Source organism: Amphiura filiformis, chromosome 14, assembly GCF_039555335.1.
Source record: "Amphiura filiformis chromosome 14, Afil_fr2py, whole genome shotgun sequence".
Classification (NCBI taxonomy): Eukaryota; Metazoa; Echinodermata; class Ophiuroidea; order Amphilepidida; family Amphiuridae; genus Amphiura; species Amphiura filiformis.
In genome coordinates this window covers 34,177,525-34,190,347 of record NC_092641.1, presented here as the reverse complement: position 1 = coordinate 34,190,347, position 12,823 = coordinate 34,177,525, and the positions used below count along the sequence as shown (strand labels likewise).

Genomic DNA, 12,823 nt, shown 5'->3' with positions numbered 1-12,823 from the left:
TTGCCAGTTGGCAATTAATTGAGAGTTGTAAATAGGCTATTCCAGTTGAAAACCATACGCCCTCTAGATGGAAGACATGACCTTCATCTCCTACATAGGGGTGTAGTTTTCAAATGAAATCACCCATTCATGTAATCCCATTTGAAATTCACACTCCCTATTAAGGGCATGTCTTCCATAGGGGAATGTGGATTTCAACTGGAATAGCCCAATGCACTGATACATGAAAAGAAAACAGCTGTTACTTCACTTACTTACCTCAATGTCTAGCTGTAAATTTGAGAGTTGTATTTGTAAGTAACATCTTAAGGTTGGTCTGAACCCTGGAATTATGGAAACTTTCGGGCCTCATAACTGTTTTGGTGTAAAAGTTTTGGTGTAAAGTATATAAAAGTATACATATTTAGAATGGCAAAGACTTGATAAGTTCATCTGTGATGTCAAATTTGGGCCAAAATGCTCATTTTTGGTCCCAAACCCACCAAAACAGTATTTTTTCCCACTTATTTTTTGTGCTACGTAAAATAAAAATTCTTGGGCCAATTTTTTTTTTTATTAATTTTTAAAAACTAGACAAAAATATCAGGGACCGTTTTTTTATTTTTTTGAATTTTGACCAACTTCACCAAAAATATTTGAAATTTGGGCTAAAATCAGGCTTTTTATGATTTTTTTGAATTCAGCATTTTTGACCATTTTTGGTGCAAATTTCTTGAAGTTGGTCGAAATTCAAAAAAATGAAAAATCGGTACCTAGATATTTTTGTCTAGTTTTTAAAAATTAATAAAAACAAATTTTTGGCCCCAGAATTTTTTTTACGTTGTACGAAAAAAAGTGGGCCAAAAACCGTTTTTTGAGGATTTTGGGCCAAAAATTAGCATTTTGGCCCAAATTTGACCTCAGATGAACTTATCAAGTCTTTGCCATTCTAAATATGTATACTTTTATATACTTTAGACCAACAATTTAGCAGTTATGACTTATGAGGCCCGAAAGTTTCCATAATTCCAGGGTTCAGACCAACCTTAACTAAAGCCACATATTTCCAAGCAAGCTGAAATGCTTGCAGGTACATTTTTAGCCATAGCAACTGGTCCGAGTGGTACGTGAATGTGTGGTGTCAATTTTATGTCATGTCAAGCACTGTCATCAATCGGCACTCTTGAATGGTATCAGACTGATGGATCACACACCAGATCCAAGTATGATGAATATTTGATGAATATCTGATCTTCACGACTATCTGCATTCTCTTATACTACAAGATTCATATTGGGGCCATCTGCATAGGTACACCAAGGTACTGCTGGTACAGTACAGTACCAGTGTAGTACCAGTGTAGTACCACTGCTGGTGGGTCCTGTGCAGTAGCAGCATTTGACTTGGTACTGTGTGGGTACTCTTGAGTACCAGTCTGGTACCTTGGCGATGATGTACCAAAGCAGGCGGTCACAACAGGAATCTTGTATTGTAGATACAAAAAATTTTTATCCCTTCTGATTAAAAAATATAGTATCTGCTACATGTTATTTATTTACACATGCTGGACATGGAGAAATCAATGGTATGAATATGAACTTACCAGTCTGAAGCAAGCTGGACATCCTGATGGCCTGTTGCTGCTAATGCTTTCTCTCTGTATAACAAAGAAACAAAACAAGGAACCAAAAGTTAACTATTGGTATATTTGTTTTAAAATACTTCACATGTCGCTCATGGTGGAACCGAAGTCTACTGTTAAAGCCATAATGTACAATCTTATATGAAATAGTTTTGGGATTTTTTTTCAAACCATATTTTTTGGCATATTTGTAATATGTCCCATCTTCCAAGTTCCACCTTAATGGATACATGGAATCGGCCAAATTTGGTGTGTTTGTCAAGTCACGTCAATAGAGCAATTTTGACATTGTCACGTCATGCCATTCGCATGAATGCAACTCACGTCTCACCTTCTCAATGACCCATTTCTACTACTTCCTCCCGATTTGCCCTTTGACCTTCGACAGCTTCTCCGCTCACAACTACGATGGCCATGCCGTAAACACTGATACTGATGTTGTTGCTGCTGCTGCAGCTGCTGTTGCTGTTTATGGTTATGATTATGATGATGAAGAAAATGTTGCTGACTGTTCAGCAGATTGTTGCTGATGACTACAGCTTCTCCTTGTGGCATTGTGGATACTTTGAAATCACCCTTGTATGGTAAAACACACAGCGACATTAATATGTCCTTCTTAGATCGTATATCAGGAAAACAGGACCGTTACTTCACTTATTTGCATATATTAATACCATTAACTCTGCACAAGTCATGAAGTAACAAATGTTTCAGACATAATTTTGAAATAAACAATTGTATATTGTCAGTTGCAAAACTAGACAAGCCCTAGTTGTTGTTGGTTACATACTGCTTATTCAATCCATCTACAAAATCTAATTCCATGTGCTGAAAATGAACACAATCAATCCCACTTGTTACAGTTCCCTCTTCAAATCACTGAGGAAACTTCAATCCAAGTTCAAGTGGATGATTTTATCACAGTTTTCACTTTTCAGTAGTAGAGTATGTTGCATATATTGGTCACCTTCCTTGTATACCATCGAACAAATGTGTCCTAAAATCCAATCAGTTCAGTTTTATTCAGTTTACTTCAGAAAGTCACAATCCACTCCAATTCTTCACTATGCTTCAAAGTCACAGTTCAAATCAAATTTGGGCAAGTTGAACGAGATGTGAGTACGTACTATCAGCTACTAAAATCAGTAAAACAAAGTTAGTTCACACTTCTTCTAGACGGGTTACACACAACCGTGTATCAATGAAGAGTATGACTCGTACAAGTGTACCTACTGCCAACTGCTATGCCATATAAGTCCATGTGCGATTCCTAGAACCACTCACTTGCCTGTGAATACAACTCCACGTTGACTCGTGTGGGCGGGCGGGTGATGAAATCATCGTATACGTCACCGACAGACTTGAACAGAGCAGGAAGTAACAATGCACGCAAGTGCAGTACACTTCATTGATGAACGTACACAAACAATGATGTCTCAGTTGTAAATACTACAAGTAGTCAATTCATTCAACACTTTTACAGTTCTAAGTGTACAGTATGTACACAATCCACTACTCCTAACAACTTTGTTATTGTTGTCCAAGTTGTATCTCATCAAAGTAAACTGAATCATGCAACAGGTGTAACAGTCAAAAGTCTGAGATTCAAATGACAGCTTCAAGACCTGCCTTATTTCTCTTAGTCTTATCCAAGTTTAAGTCCTAAGAAATATTTCACTCATACTTTATTTTCACAAACTTCATTCATACTAACTAGTAACTACTATTAAGTTGCTAAGCCAGTGAAACGCAAACTTTTCACAGCCTGATATATATTTGGAAAGAAACCTCATAATATATGAAGTTTGATATTTTCACAAGATTGGTTAATTTGTCTAAAGGTGTACAAAAAAAAATTATTATCTGCCAGCAAGAAAATTTCAGTATCCTTGTCATTTGCCAACCAAAATGTTTGCTTTAGTTGACGAAAAAAAACCCTGTTTTACAAACCCGACTGACTTAGATTTGAGGCTTTTTAGATCAAAATCACATAAAATCAGCCCAAATTTTGATTGAAAATTTGCGAAACAAATGTTTGTAAAAAAAAATCATATCATATTTTGCTAGATTTTTCAAGCTTTCAGTGATATCATTTTAGCCTGCAGAAAAAAAATCCTGACCAACTGAAAAGTCTGTCCACCAATAAAACAGGTTCGGGGGTTGTTGCCTTACAGTATATTACACAAACTTATCGTGTCCAAAAATATATTTTAAGAATAGAGGTATACATCAATACCATTCCATGCCTATGACAAGAGTGAAAATATAGCAACAGTGATTTTTTGTTTTTTGATTTCCACAAAGCATGACACAACATGTGATGATGAATTTCCTCCGACTAAATTAAAGCCTCATAAAGTTGATGATCTGCAACCTGTCCTGTTTTTAATGTCATTGTCTAATCTTTACAAATCTTTTCATCACTGCTGCTACTTAAGACCAACAGCTTAACCACAACAAATCCAGATGCTTAAATAATAGACCAAAATATGATGACAATTTTGTCATGCTTTGTAAGTGGTTGTCACCCAAATAGGTTCATGTGACAATAACCCTAAGGGAAAGAAGGAAGGAATAAAGAGAGAAAAGAAAGAAAGAAGTTGTTTGCTCTGGGTGGGATTCGAACCCGAGACCCCTTGCATGCCAAGCAGATGGTCGGCGACACTTTGCCACAGGTCTTGGGCTTCCCTGGCCAGCGAAACCGTGCCTATATATCACTTAGGGCGATTGCGTCATCACACCATATGGATGCGCACACAAACAGCGCATATATCAAGTAGTATTTTGTAGTACTCTGGCGGGTTAGGGTTAAGATAGCCCCACCATTTCATCAAATTGGCTATTCCATTAAAAATCCACACTACCCATGTTCATAATAATAACAATATAAATTCATACTCCCTCTGTGGAAGATATTTCCAAAATCTTCCACAGGGGTAGTGTGGATTTTAAATGGAATAGCACTATGGGTGAATTGGAACATTTCTCAGCAAGTTCACTTGGCACTTGCCAGCTCGCGCAGACCTGTAAAAAGTCAAAATTTAATTGGCAACATCTACAGATCAAACCGAAGACTCTTGCTCTCCCCATGAATCATTTAGAATTGGATAAACCATGAGACTACTCTGTCCTTCAGAGGGGATGGTAAGCCACCACACCAATGTACAATATATATCACAGTCAGTTTGGTGTTCAGAGGGGATGGTAAGCCACCACACCAATGTACAATATATATCACAGTCAGTTTGGTGTTCAGAGGGGATGGTAAGCCACCACACCCATGTACAATATATATCACAGTCAGTTTGGTGTCAGAGGGATGGTAAGCCACCACACCCATGTACAATATATATCACATTCACAGTCAGTTTGGTGTTCAGAGGGGATGGTAAGCCACCACACCCATGTACAATATATATCACAGTCAGTTTGGTGTTCAGAGGGGATGGTAAGCCACCACACCCATGTACAATATATATCACATTCACAGTCAGTTTGGTGTTCAGAGGGGATGGTAAGCCACCACACCCATGTACAATATATATCACAGTCAGTTTGGTGTTCAGAGGGGATGGTAAGCCACCACACCCATGTACAATATATATCACAGTCAGTTTGGTGTTCAGAGGGGATGGTAAGCCACCACACCCATGTACAATATATATCAGTCAGTTTGGTGTTCAGAGGGATGGTAAGCCACCACACCCATGTACAATATATATCACAGTCAGTTTGGTGTTCAGAGGGGATGGTAAGCCACCACACCCATGTACAATATATATCACAGTCAGTTTGGTGTTCAGAGGGGATGGTAAGCCACCACACCCATGTACAATATATATCACAGTCAGTTTGGTGTTCAGGGGATGGTAAGCCACCACACCCATGTACAATATATATCACAGTCAGTTTGGTGTTCAGAGGGGATGGTAAGCCACCACACCCATGTACAATATATATCACAGTCAGTTTGGTGTTCAGAGGGGATGGTAAGCCACCACACCCATGTACAATATATATATCACAGTTAGTTTGGTGTTCAGAGGGGATGGTAAGCCACCACACCCATGTACAATATATATCACAGTCAGTTTGGTGTTCAGAGGGGATGGTAAGCCACCACACCCATGTACAATATATATCACAGTCAGTTTGGTGTTGAAAATTAGTATTGGGCAATTCCATACACCTATTAATGGAAGACGTTACCTTAATCTCCCTCACAGGTGGTGTAGATTTCAACGGAGTCACCGATTCAGGTAACCCATTTGAAATTCACACTCCCTGTGTGGAAGATTAAGGTCATGTCTTCCACCGGGGGTGTATTGATTTCAACTGGAATATCACATTGCATGAGCATGGGAACCTGGAACAAATTCAAATGGTTTGGCAAATTTTGAAAAAACACAAACCTTTCAAATCTATGATAATTACTTGCAATGAATATCGGTGGTGCAAAATTAAATCACCTCCTAAAATTAAATCAGCATAAAACTGAAGCCAAACTATATTTGTAGCCAGTCAGTCCCTCTCGTGACTACTGAGTGGCCAGTGATATCACTGTTGTGTGTGCATGATTTCCCTCTAACAAGCTACTGAGTCATTAATCAAGAGGTAGGCAATCACATAATTAACTCTTAACTTAAAGCCAGAATATGATTTTTTTAAACCTGATGTTTTTTTATATTTGTAATGTTTACACATGTCCTAACTTACACTTTTAAAATGGAATCAACCAAATTTGATGTGTTTGTTCGACAACAAGGCAATTTTGAATTAATGTCTAATATGTCTTCATTATTATATAGTTTTTGGCAAAGAAGAGCAAACTAACAAAATATGCAGTTATTAACTAGTGTACATTTGGATGTAAGGTGTACATGTAGAGGTGCTTGGATATACCTTTTTTTAAATCTTGGTATTAAAATTAGGCATGAAATTGTGTACGCTTTTTGATTTTTACAGGCTTCAACTTCGCCCACGAGCTTTTTTCAGAATAAATTTTTTTGCATTTGAAACTAATATAGTTTGCTAATGAAAGATATTTCCCACCTCTGTAAGGCACATCATCACATGAAGGTCTATATATTATAGTTTTTTCATATTATCCGTTTTGATTTCACCTTTTGTCACTTGCGACTGCCAAAATGTCCAACCAGTACTTCATTTCTTATATAACCAGCAGAAATAATCGATATTTCTTTTGTGGCTTGTAAAATCATCCATCCATGGGTACATTCCTGAGTTGATTTTGACAAAATTGGTAGTCAGAATTGAAAAATGGTGCAATCAAAACCGAAATTCTGACAAAACTATGACATATAGCTTTATATCTTCTGTTAGCGAATTATGTTACTTTGAAAAGCAAAAACGTTGACCCAAAAAAAAGCTTTTGGGGCAAGTTGAAGCTTACACTAGAAACCTAAATTTCACACCTGAGTTAAACATCAGGGTTTGAAAAAAATATACAGTACCAAGTATTATTATGTTCCCAGAATCTTCCTTCCTATACTTTGTACTGTACAGAGTTGAAGAGTCCAATATAATCAACACTTGGACTCAAAACTTGGACTATGTTGGATAGGCTCACTTTTCCCAAAAAAATTTTGTTTTCTACAATTTTTTGACCAAAACTCATTTTTGACAAAATCACATTTTGACCCAAAATCACATTTTTTACCCAAAATCACATTTTTTACCAGAAGTCATGTTTTGACCAAGAAAAGATTCTGAAAACATAATATCTAAAATTGGATGTTTTTTTTAACCCAATACAAAATTTATTGGTTGAGCTATGAGTTTTAGAATATTGGACTCGACTTCGTCTCGTCCAATATTCTAAAACTCATAGCTCAACCAATAAATTTGTGTATTGGGTTCAAACCATCCAATTTTAAATGAAAATTATTGCTTTTCATTTGACCAAGAACTTAATTATGAAGTGAAAAGGTGTAACTAAAAATTTTGCTCATTTCAACACCAAATTTGATCGTTTCAAGCGCCTAATTAAGTGACTGAGTGGATTTTGTTAAACAACAGCCATCGACTGACTAGCGCACACCGACATCTCCTAATACACTCTCATGGGAAAATTGAGTTAGCTTGAAATTCCCCTGGACAAGGAACTTGCTGCTAATTGTCTTGTTGCAACCCGTACGAAACTTGTGGAGCTGATCCTGGTTGCGAAGGTTATTTGTGGAATGTCTGGGGTGTGCGCTCTTTTTTGTTTGATGAATGTTTTTTGTATCCTTAGTAGTGCTCAGCTGCTTTGTGATTCATGCTGCCTTAGTGCCTTTCCTCATCTTTTTGCGATTGTGTTATCCCTTTCATAATTATTGCAGTGATCTTGTAATACAATATTAATCTACAATTCGGCCTGTTGGCTGTCATGTTGGACAGGTAAATAAAATCATATCATATCATATCATATCATATCATATCATATCTTATCATTCAGTAGACATGAATAACAACATTTCAATGGTTAATAGCCAAATAATATAATTCTGTATCTTTCAGTTTTCATAAGTTACCGTACAATACATGTATATACCGCATTGTTCCTAATAAGCGCCCATGGGCCGTGACATTTCATCAAGGGTGGGCGTTTATTTGGGATCAATTTTTGTATACGTTTTTACATTAAATGACCAAAATAACACCTCCCATTCCAGTTTTAGACGCGTCTGTTTGCAGAAGGAATGGCTTATCATGAGAAATGAATTTCCTATAATATCCAGTGAGACCTAATGATCTAACTTTCTTTTCATGTATGCACTTACATTTGTAATTTTGGGGATGAGCGTTTAATAGAGACTGAGCGCTTATTAGGAACGATACAGTAGCTGTATTTATCAGCTATTAATCATCAGCGGGTTTGCATACTTGTGGAGTGTTGCAACCATGCTGATCGCAGTATGCGGTAGAGACGGCAATTACGCATTACCTCACATCACACGCTAACTGTGCGTCGTGCGTTGGCAATGGCACACCATATTAAATGGCCTGGCGGTAGTCGCATGGCATAAAACTGTAAAAGCACACATGGAAGAGTTAAGGGGGTACTACACCCCTGGCTAATTTTGTGCCTATTTTTACATTTTTCTCAAAAATTATAGCGCATTGGTGACAAATAAGATATGTATATTATAGGGGCAAGGAGGACTACAACTACTGCACTGAAAATTCAGCAACTCAAGGCAAATATTTATTTATTGATCAAATATTGGTTTTCCCTCATTTTTGACTGTAACTCCACGACTGTTGTCTGTGCTGAAATAAAATTTTCAGTGCAGTAGTTGTAGTCATTGCCCCTATAATATACATATCTTACTTGTTGCCAATGCGCTATATTTTTTGAGAAAAATGCAAAAATAGGCACAAAATTGGACAGGGGTGTAGTACCCCCTTAAGGAGTATAAAGTTAAGGATTGTGGTATATTGTTTGTTTGTTTTATATTAAATTCATGTCTACTGAATGATAAATTTGTTACCCCAGTCTGTTCATGTAATTCCAAAAATATTGAGGTTGTCAAACCAGTGATATTTATCGTATTGCATGAACAAACAGGGGATAACTAATAATATCATATCATCATCATGGTATTATATCAATGATATCAATCAACCATTTTTCTCCATTAGGAGTGGGAGACCACAAACATAAGCCGTTATTTATGCGCTCCAAAACTCCAATGTTGCAATACAATCAAATTTTGAAGTGGAGTTTTAGAAATGGATTACTTTTAAGGCAGCTGGTCTAATTTGTTCTTATTTTATATGAAAAACATTTGGATCAGTCTTACTCTAGGTGTGGCTGGGTGAGTTCTTTAAATTCGCAATAAAATTATAGTGTCTGATGTCATGTGACTGAACTTTGATGACCCCTCCCAAAATTTTGAAACAATTATGTGAAATACGAACAGTGTTTTTAGGTAAGGAATGAAAAAAACATTTACAACCAAAATGTCTAATTCTCAATTACCTGTGCAGGGCTTAGATTTCGTCTTGGTTTGGGAGATTCAAAATCCTAGTCACTGCACTTTACTGTATGATACAATGAGAGAAGGTGATTCTCGCAACCGAATCTTACGAGAATTGATTTTGTGATTCTTGTCGAAATCTAGGCCCTGCTGTGCTCACTCGGTACCCACAGGCATTGCACATACATGTACAACGTAAAAACGCTATGGAGTAAGTGTGACAGTTTTAGAATTGACCAATCACAGTCCTCGAATGCAGCCCTCGCTAGGCTAAAGCCCGGGCTAAAGCCGCGGGAGTGCATCTATCATGACGTCTCATATAATCATCATTATTTTTCACCTCGTTGTTTTATGCCAAAAATAATGATGTCGCCCATGTTTGAGACGATAGATGCACCACAGCGGCTAAAAACAATACCTTTATTCTCATTCTTTAACACTTCAATTCAAATAAAAATAACACAAACTTGTATTACAAATTTTAATCAAATGAAATCCTACATTTTGCACGGAATTGCAGAGGATTGCCCTTTTAGTGTACATTAAGGGGGTACTACACCCCTGCCCAATTTTGTGCCTATGGGGACAAGTAAGATATGTATATTACATATTTTATTTCAGCACAGACAACAGTTGTGGAGTTACAGTCAAAAATGAGGGAAAACCAATATTTGATCAATAAATCAATAACTACTTGCTTTGAGTAGGCAGTTCAGTCATAAAGTGACCTTGGGGGGAAAGTGATACTCCATTGACCACACAGTTAAGACTAAATCCCACAGCACTGAGCTGTGTAGCTCAGTGTTGCCATAAAACCAGTACTGCATTCATTATTTAGCTAAACAGGTCAGCTCTGGGGTGAAATGTTACTTTTAGTCATTGATTTTATGAGAGAGGGAATAACAAGCTTTAGGCTGAGTTCACATAGAAGTATACGGTATCGGTATTAAGCTATCTGAAATACGCTCATTCGATCAGGCTGAGTTCATATAGGAGTATACTATGTGAACTCAGCCTGATCGAATGAGCGTATTTCATTCAGATAGCTTAACAGCTTAGTATATGTCAGTTTACCCATTTTCTTCGTCTTATCAAATGCTTGTAACTTTACTTCTTGAGGTCACATTGCATTCAATGAGGTGTCATAATGTGCAGAATTAGATAGTGCATCTATTAAAAAATGAATTTACCCACATATGGTTTAGGTTTTTAAAATTTGGACGGTATACGCTGCACTAAAATCGAACACGCGATTCCCACTATACTATACTAAACGCAGGTGTACGGCCTTTTCGAATAGCTCTTATGTGACCCGGTACTATGAAATTACCTTGCTCGATTTAAGGTATACGCGTCCACCTGCAAAACATGCATCGTATACCCGAATAGTATACTTCTATGCGATCGTAGCCTTATGTGACCCGGTACTATGAAATTGCCTTGCTCGATTTAAGCTATACGCGTGAACCTGCAAAACGTGCACCGTATACCCGAATAGTATACTTCTATGTGAACGCAGCCTTATTGAGATATTTGATATTTGGAAATCGGATATTGGGATCCAAAGATAGTACAGGTTCCAAATTTGCACCTGAATTTTATAAATGAAAACTTTGCAGTATAAATAAATATCATTGTTAGTATATAGTTTATTATTTAAATACCAAAAATTGAAGAAAATTAATCAGAGGATAGCTCTCCAATTGAAAGAAACTTGTTTTTTGCAGTGTACTTTGGGCCCAAGCATGACCGGTGTTGCCAATTTTAGGTATGTTCATGCACCCAATTCTCAAACATGAATAAATTTGTGATTTATTTTCTTCACAAATGCATATTTTTGTTAATTATTAGATTGTAAATTTATCAGAGCATGTAATTACATGCTTTTAATTTTGTTTTCTGTCTAAATCCAGTTTGAATTTTGAATGAAAATGGTAGAAATGATAAGAAATATCTAAATGACGAATTCTCATCAAATTTACAGTAATAATTATGCAAATTAGCTTTTAAATTAAAACACTGTTACTTAAAAATTTTTATTGGAAAAGATTGAACATGTTGATATAATAATACTATGGCATGATAATTTGTTTATTAAATTAGAAAAAATAAACCTTTGAATTTTCAATCAGTTTGATGGTGCCATTAGAAAATAAAGAAAATAAAAAGAAATTATTTTCAAAATTGTTCCCCATTTGTGCCTACATTTGCGTCACAAAATCAACCGCTACATCAAAATTGCTTGGCCGATTTGAAAAATTTAAACAGTTTTGAGTTTCGGAAAGTGTGTTCTTTGCAGCGGTGGTAGTTTATATTTTCCACCAGCATTGTCACTTTATTTTGGCCTGAAATGCCTACTTTGAGTTATTTTCAGTACAGTAGTTGTAGTCCTTGCCCCTATAATATACATATCTTACCTGTCACCAATGTGCTATAATTTTTGAGAAAAATGCAAAAATAGGCACAAAATTGGGCAGGGGTGTAGTACCCCCTTAATATTATTCAGAAACTGGTTAGTGTACTTCAAATACATTTTGAACTTGCACTTTGAAGTTGCAGTTTGCACACATGTTTCCTTGTTCATTTAAGAAGAGAAATCCCCAAGTGTTATCATGATAAATGCTATTGATAGAAGATCTCTGATAGTGCAAATGTTTATACATGCATGTTATACCGGTCAGTCATGCCGGTTGACTGCACCGCGCGGTCCACTTCCGGGTTCGTGTTTCCCGAACGTGCCGTAACCTCACAGCGCGAATACAACCCGCGGAGAAGGGAATCCCTTCTACAAAAATCGCATAATTGGACCTAAAATAACGAACGTCTAATTGTTTTAGTTAAATATTTACGTGGAGTAGTAAGTCCTGAATCAGCTGACACTCTTTAAGCTGGTGATTTATGCATGATTAAGCTCAAAACGTCAACTTCCCACGAGTGAAATTGCCACTCATGCACTTCAGTAGGGCGTATTGCCAACACAGTACTTTGACACCAAAATTTACAACTAAAAAAAACAGTCACCGAAACTAAATAATTCCATAGAAACTTACACTCTTAATTTAGGGAATCCCATGCTCATTAATATATCAATTGATGAGCCAGCTTTTAAAACAGCACTGAATTTTCTTGCCCTTCTTTCGGTGAGCTGCGGTGGGGCTGCCGCAAATGCGGCACCCACTGGTTCTACGGGCGCAGACATTTTGTGTTGGCTCTATCTATC

At 36.8% G+C, this 12,823-nt stretch overlaps 1 protein-coding gene across 2 annotated transcripts in view; it reads right to left on the bottom strand.

Moving 5' to 3' along the window:
* Positions 1–12,823, bottom strand: part of LOC140170006 (ubiquitin-associated and SH3 domain-containing protein B-like) — a 60,902-nt gene extending 48,079 nt beyond the window's left edge. The window contains exons 1-2 of one of the 2 annotated variants that reach the window (XM_072193316.1): positions 12,654–12,823; positions 1,583–1,636 (exon numbers count right to left, since the gene is read on the bottom strand). In XM_072193316.1, the coding sequence (XP_072049417.1) occupies positions 1,583–1,636; positions 12,654–12,802 (203 nt within the window). In that variant the 5' untranslated portion in view covers positions 12,803–12,823. Of the gene's footprint in view, positions 1–1,582; positions 1,637–1,952; positions 2,272–12,653 lie in introns of those variants that run through there. The other variant, XM_072193315.1, reaches the window with a different exon arrangement.